General features: G+C 32.6%; 1 protein-coding gene across 2 annotated transcripts; it reads right to left on the bottom strand.

Moving 5' to 3' along the window:
* Positions 1-252: 252 nt before the first annotated feature.
* Positions 253-6487, bottom strand: LOC120637274 (EGF domain-specific O-linked N-acetylglucosamine transferase). 2 transcript variants are annotated; one of them, XM_039909031.1, is made up of 9 exons: positions 6466-6487; positions 5989-6263; positions 5821-5911; positions 5640-5740; positions 4904-5080; positions 4295-4569; positions 3178-3512; positions 2291-2393; positions 253-671 (listed from the first exon to the last, which is right to left on the bottom strand). In XM_039909031.1, the coding sequence occupies exons 2-9, from the start codon at positions 6248-6250 to the stop codon at positions 504-506; spliced, it is 1512 nt and encodes a 503-aa protein (XP_039764965.1). In that variant the 5' UTR covers positions 6251-6263; positions 6466-6487; the 3' UTR covers positions 253-503. The 2 variants fall into 2 exon arrangements, with proteins under 2 accessions (XP_039764965.1, XP_039764964.1); XM_039909030.1 differs by lacking the exon at positions 6466-6487 and having other exon boundaries at positions 5989-6353.
* Between the last annotated feature and the right edge of the window lie 655 nt (positions 6488-7142).

Raw genomic sequence — 7142 nt, 5'->3', positions numbered from 1 at the left:
TGCAAGTCCCACATAGCGACTCCGTTTCCCCCAACGAAGTTCTATGCGTCAGGCATTTTCTCTGTATAAAAAAAAAAAAAAGGTTATGCGAGATACACGTCCTGAAAATTGCCGCCCTATATCCATCATTCTGAGGCCTGTAATTACACCGGCAAGCACGCCCTCAGACCGGAACACAGCAATGCTACTTGGCGACTGCAATGTTGCTTTATGGCAGAAATAAGCATGGTAGTAGTACTTCCCCAGACGAGCTCTGACACGAAAAGCTCTACCTACAAAGTAGAGCCTGCAGTGTGCTTCTTCAGTAAAAAACTGAAACTAGCGGCTGCAAACCAAATGAAGAATACTGAATACTGCGTCCCCATCAGCATAGTACCCCCTTTAAATTAGTAGCCTTGTATTTTGTATAATCTTATGAAAACTATCTTAAAATTTTTAAATATGATAATATCACATAATATTCGAGGAAATTTGTTCTTAAACAAAAAAACATCAACTTATTATCAGAGTTCTTCGTGAGATTTTTTCATAGTTGATGCTGCAATAAAATTTTTAAAATCTTGCCGATTTCGCACGTGGGCAGCACATATTTCCACCAAGCGCAAAAATTCTTCCACTTCAAAAGAATAATTTGTAAATTTCGAATGTGATACGCCACCAGGTCCGTGACCCTGAAAATATTAAACAAAACATTAAACCTAAACCGAAAAAAATATATCCTTTATAAATAAATAGATCTGCCCCTGGCTTCGCGTTTGCTATTCTTGAACTGTGTCCTTACGTTCCCACTAATCTATGCGTTGTAATCCATACTCTATACGTTTGTTTGGTTGAACAAGCTAATCTCAGAAACATCTGTTTCCAATTGAAAAAAAAAATCTTGTTTAATAGTCCATTTATCGAGAAAGGGAGAAAAGCCCTTGACTACGTAGCATCTCAATACGACCAATGAACACTTTTGAGAGCTAGCGTGAAGTGCGGCGCGTAAACGTTAAAGTTATGCATATCTTTTAAAAGTTCTAAACAAAGTCGGCTGTATATGCTATGTTTTAAGCTTATAGTGTGACTCACTATAATATTTTATATTGTAAGCAAATTTGACTAAAAATAATGCAGTATTTGCGTATTTTTATAAGCATGATATTAATTAATCATTATCCAAATAAATACGTTATTAACCATGATTGAAAAGTCGAAACAAATGCGAACTAAATCGCGGGCAACTGCTAGTTTATTATTTCTGGGATCGCCCAAGTCTTCGTGATCCGTAGTTGAAAAAATTAAATTCATAAATTCTAAATTCATTTATTGCAAGTACTATAAGCAATTTTGAAACGTCGTATGTCTGTTTTTAGTGACTCTACCACCGCAGGCAATCAAATCAAGTGCGATGGTATTGATGCCATAACTGCTTAGATTAAGTAACAAGGTTTTATTTTCAATGCAATAGAAAGTAAGATTGAAATAGGTCTGTAATTATTTAGGTCAGCTTTATTTCCAAATGTAAATAGAGGAATGAGTTTTCTATTTTTCATTCGATTTGGATAAATACCCATATCAACACATTCATTAAAATTATGGCTAAATAAGAGGCAATGACGTCAAAGATTTTACGTATCACTATCACAGACCATAGATCTTTTAAATTTTGTTTGATTTAAACTTCTTTAAAATATTTGATGCAGATATGTTTAAAATTGAATAAATTATTGCACTTTTTAACAAAGACTCTTAAAAACTACGAGCAGCCGTAAATGAGGAATTTAAAGAATCTGTTAACAAAACAGTAACATTCTGAAAGATTTCAAAGGTACTGGGCACATCGGTATTAGAGGTTACTTCATTATTGTTAACAATTAACTCTTAGTCCATACCGCGAGACCTAGTTTTTCCAGATTCGTTATTCACAATTTCCCAGGTAGTGCGTATTTTAGTTCGTATTTTGTTATCAGATTTTATAATTTTATCTTTAATATATAGCGATAAAGCATATATACAGACTATCTTGAAAAATAAGTTTTCGTTATTTGGATAAGTTTTTACGTGTTCGTGGAAAATCAGAAACAGTTGACTAAGTAGGACTCGACTAAGTGTAAACTTGCATGTATCATAATATTAGTAGGAATAGTGGATATGTTAAAGTGTGTCTCTGTCGACTTGTGACCTTTTCCGATAAACCGATCTTGAGAAAAATAATATTTTTCTGTAGCTGCTATATTAGCTCCTAAAAGAAATATTTTTGACGCTAACAATCAGCCAGTAATCAATAAAATTTTGATATACTATGTACCTGGTCTTGTTGTTTTAATTTGCTTTTATCTTCCCATGTAACATATTTAAGTCCTCGGAGTCGAGCTAGATCGGAATAGCAATTGGGGTCTTCACAATGATATCTGTAACAGTAAATGTAATTTTAAAAGTTAACTTTATTCAGGTACTACTTATATAGAAAAGTTTCTGTTTACGCCCCCTAGGTGGAGCCCCCTAGGTGGTTAAGTTTAGACAATAACTGATGTACAACCAAAGATAACTCTACCAAGGATACAATCTATAACACTAAACAGTTTGTTTTTTTGTTGAACTCTCCTAATCTCTGGAATTACCAATAGGATATTTTTAAATGCCTTTGATAGCCAATTTTTAAGGTAACGCCTATTTTATTTAACTGTATACTATGCCACTGACAAGATTAAAAAGTTTATTTATCAGAATGTGCTAAACTCAAATACATTTAAAAAATCTATTTTTTGTGTTTGATGTCCCAATTTGTGAGTTGTAAAGATAGCGAAAGAGAGTTTATATGGGAAACTATTGGAATAGTCTTATATAAAGCACGCTAACAAACGCCCGATCTTTACCTTTATAGTATTAGTATAGCTGTCAACTGTCCGCATACAACTTCTGTGTGAATTTATCCCAAACAAACTTAGGTATATCCACTATTCTACGCTATGTACCCCAACCCACAGAGTTATTTTGCCTGCCCTTGTTAATATTTTATTTTTGCTTAGCGCTCATAGAACTTGCCTCAAGACTTGGGCAAAAAAAAAACAAAAAAAATTTTTTCATAACTTTTTCATAACAGACTTGTGACAACCTTCATTCAACCAAACAAACGTGTTAGTTTAGATGACAAGCAGCTATAACAATATGCAATTAAATGAATAAGATACTAACACTTCAAACACGGCTGCCCAGTCAGGTAAGAACAATAAATGTGTCAAGCCCGCTCCATGCATGCCAATGAAAACATCTGTATTGTGAGTTATTTTCAACTGATCTATGAATGGCACTGTTCTATCATACACAACTCTCTGTACATGATAGCCTTTATTTTTTAGCATAGCTTCAACAATAGCCTGTTCATTTAATATTGTGCGATATGCTGTCTCCCTCGAAAGTAAAGTGATTCTTACTTTATCATTGCTCCTAAGCTGTAGCTTTACATTTAAGGAATGGAGCATATGTTTGGAAAATGCATGAAAGAGACCACTCCTTTCACACCCATATATCTGAAATGTGTAAAAAGCATTTAATTATCGCACCTAAAAGTTTTAAATTTCTTAAGATACTAGGTATTTATTTGAAGCATGGCGAAACAAAAAATAACCTAACTAAGTACTAACACTTGCTCATAACATGGCTTTTATTACATGGTTATAGGCTCATATTTCAAATTATTACCACACTTGTGCTTAGAAACGGGCTGTCACAGCCCAGGCATTGAATTTTCAGTAAAAGGCGCCGCTGCTCTATCAAAGGATATGAAGGATGAGGCAAGAATCGCGAGTGAATAACCTGTTGCCACCAAAATCTAGAGAGCGGTTGGGCTTACAGCCTTTTTTCACAATAATATTACAAAAAAGATAAGCTATTCAACTGTTCACTTGGGTGGATACCCAAAAACGCTGACATTTGCCTCTTCTAAAGTAAACTGTTAGGCTAAATAAGCGCCCGGTCTGGGTCACCAGACATGTGTTATAATTTTTGTAACACTAGTGAGGACAACTATTACAAACACTTATAATGCATCATCATCACCATCACATCAACCTATTACCGGCCCACTACTGAGAAGGGGTAAGAATGTAGTCCACCAGGTTGGCCCAGTGCGGATTGGTAATGATAATGCATCATTGTGTAAAAATATTCAACTCTTTTGTGTTTTGCAAACTTTAAGGTTAATTGAGTAATAAATCTAAGTTTCATAGGCAACGGTAATTTATATCAGATTAAGGCATAGAAATGCATTTAATTATACAATACTAGTCTATGAAGTGTTATTATAACTTACCAGAGGTGTATTATAGTACAGCCCAAATATCATGCGAGGAAGAAGTGGAAACACTACATTCTTGAAACATACCACTTTACCTCTGAATTTTTTTAAATCTAAAATGGTATTATGAGTAAATGCTTTGAATGCATCTTTAAATGCAGATTCATATGTAAAAGTCTCCCAAATAAGTATATGATTGTCTCTACTGAATGTGGATGGATGTGTAGAGTTCACATGAAGTGAAGCATATAAATTGAAGAAATCACAGAAGTGATGGTACATATTTACAGCTGAAATTAAAGAAATGACAGTTACAATATAGGTTGTAAACATTTAAACAATTAAACTTAGTAGTTAATAAATGTTACATAGCAACATTAAGCAGGTCATCAAATATAGCTTTTATTTTTTAGGTACTAGATGATCCTACTTCATACCACCTCAAACGCACCATCTTTCTAAAGTAATCTGAAGTTGCAATTCTTACATATATAGCTCCTATTTTACAGATTTCTTGGCAGTACCAAGTAGTAGTACTAAGAAGTTCCTTTTTTTTACATTTTTAAAATGCTTCTGTTTCGAGACAAATAAAACTCAAAAAATATTACTAACACCATCACTTACTGGCATCTAATTTCATAATATATGTTGGCTTATTGATGGTAACATCACACATTCCATCTGTAATAGGTCTCTCTAAAGTTTTGTCAAAATTAATCATCTCAGGTGCCCAAGACTGCAAAGCACTCATGTGTTCTGACTCTTTCTTTAATCTGTCGGAAAATAAATGGCAGTGGCCACCTAAAAATAAAAATAATAAAAAATTAATCATAACAGTCATGTTTAACATCTTAAATTAAAGAATCTTAAAGTTATGTGATAAAATCTGTTGAAGTCTGATCAAATATTATATAAACTGGCAAGCAAGAAGAGAATAGAAGCAAGAATTGGCTGGAAAGTTAAAATCAACTGTGTCTAATATTACAAATTGTACTGCAATCACTTGAACCTCACATAATTGCATTCCCCTCATTGTATTTTTATTACTAGCAATAAAATATCCTTGTTAAATGAATGTATTAATTCATCATCTTCTGAATAGTTGCAAGTGAATGGATGGTATGGAATGAAGTGCTATACATTAAAATTATTTTTTTAATTTTCCATATATATTATATAAAAATAAATATACAGATTACCCAGATAGCCACAGTGTCACAAATTATGTTCAGCAAATGAAGTGCCATGATGATAAACCAATGAAAAATAAGTTTTTTATTTTACAGTAAGTTAGTTCGTGATAAACCAGTAGTAATATTTTATTAGATGTTTATATAAAATATCAATATATATTCTTTACCTATTTGGCCGGGACCAAGAATATCCATTTTATATCTAAGATTGTCACCTCTGCCTATAAGACCAGTAAAATTAAGCATTAAGTTCCGACCCCTACAAAATCTGGAACAAAATATTAGTTTAAGTATGTAGCTTAAAGAATAGAATACACCAAACGTAAATCATTATTATAAAGTGCAAACCTCAAATACTTAGAACATTCTAAAGAACTATCACTAGGGTATGATGCTTCGCACATAACCATCAACTCTTGAGTTTGTTCTTTTATGTAACCTATAAAAATATGTTAAAAAAATTTACTATAGATGATAATACTTTTATTTAATATTATAATATTACAATATAGTTACCAAAATCAGCTTGAGTATAAAAGGTGTCATATTGTGCTTCCTTTGTTTTTACCCAGCCTCTATGATCACCTGGACATCGAGGTCTAACATGGTATGAATTACTTTTATTACAGTTGCCTTCATAACCCCAACAAACTTTTTTATCCACTAAACCTTTAAAAGGGCATGCCGCGTTAGCCACACATGATTCGGCTAAGTTGCGGAACGAACTAAAAATGTAAGGAATATGTTCCGGTGGAATATTTATTTCATTCAGGTTCATTGAAAACGTATCACTTAGATATGTAAGAAAACATAGCGCTAATATTAACATTTTTAGTAGTATAAATTTACTTTTATTAGTAAAAAATTGTCTGATGCTTTATTTAAAATAAATCAAAGCAAAAATAAAAAAATATACTATTTATCCAGTAAATGATTAACACAAAGTGTAGATTACTGATTACAATTTACACTACAAATAAAACAAAACACAACAGTAACAATCCTCAACCTCAACGCCAACGGACAGCCTAGCCGTCAGCCGTCACGCCGTGCAGAAAAAAATCGCACCGAAGTATCGTAATCGGTACATTATATCGATTTTTTTTTTTTACATTTATCGATATTTTTCTACGAATAATATATTTTTATTATTAGACTTAGATCAAAATTAGACTTATGTATGCTATTAGATATTTCACAGCAGGCAGGCATTCTTCTGTTAAAATAAAACAAAAAATAACAATAGAATTAGAAAAGTTCTATCTATGGCTTAGAAGAATTTCACCGCCTAAATAATGTTTTTTTTTATTCAACACATCGCAATAGGTTTGACACTTATAGCACTTTCTGTATTCTTATGGCTCAACCCTCGCAGCACAAACTGTTGTTAAATGGTGTTAAGTTGGCAGGGTTGAATGTCTGTCAACACTATACAGCAAACAGTCCATAGATTTAATAAGTACTTAGCATAGGAAAGCAAAGAAATGCGCAAGTTATGTAAGAATATGGATATTTGATACCCTTTCACGCAAAAACTACTAAGCGGATTTAAAAGATGATATGGGTTATTTAAAGTAATGTCCTGCTTTTAATAAACCATAATATTATCACACGAATGGTAAAAAAATTCCAAGCGAGATTTACTTTATCTCTTTCTGTCCCTTTCTATT

This window comes from Pararge aegeria, chromosome 3 (assembly GCF_905163445.1).
Source record: "Pararge aegeria chromosome 3, ilParAegt1.1, whole genome shotgun sequence".
Lineage (NCBI taxonomy): Eukaryota > Metazoa > Arthropoda > Insecta > Lepidoptera > Nymphalidae > Pararge > Pararge aegeria.
This window is presented reverse-complemented; position numbering and strand designations above follow the sequence as displayed.

Bases quoted from the DNA above. Each gene is read 5' to 3' on its own strand.
- LOC120637274 (XM_039909030.1), bottom strand. From the start codon at position 6,301: ATGTTAATATTAGCGCTATGTTTTCTTACATATCTAAGTGATACGTTT. The intron at 5,081-5,639 runs GTAAAGAATATA...TTTTATTTTTAG, and splicing joins TCTTGGTCCCGGCCAAATAG to GTGGCCACTGCCATTTATTT. The intron at 672-2,290 runs GTACATAGTATA...TAATATTTTCAG, and splicing joins AATTAAAACAACAAGACCAG to GGTCACGGACCTGGTGGCGT.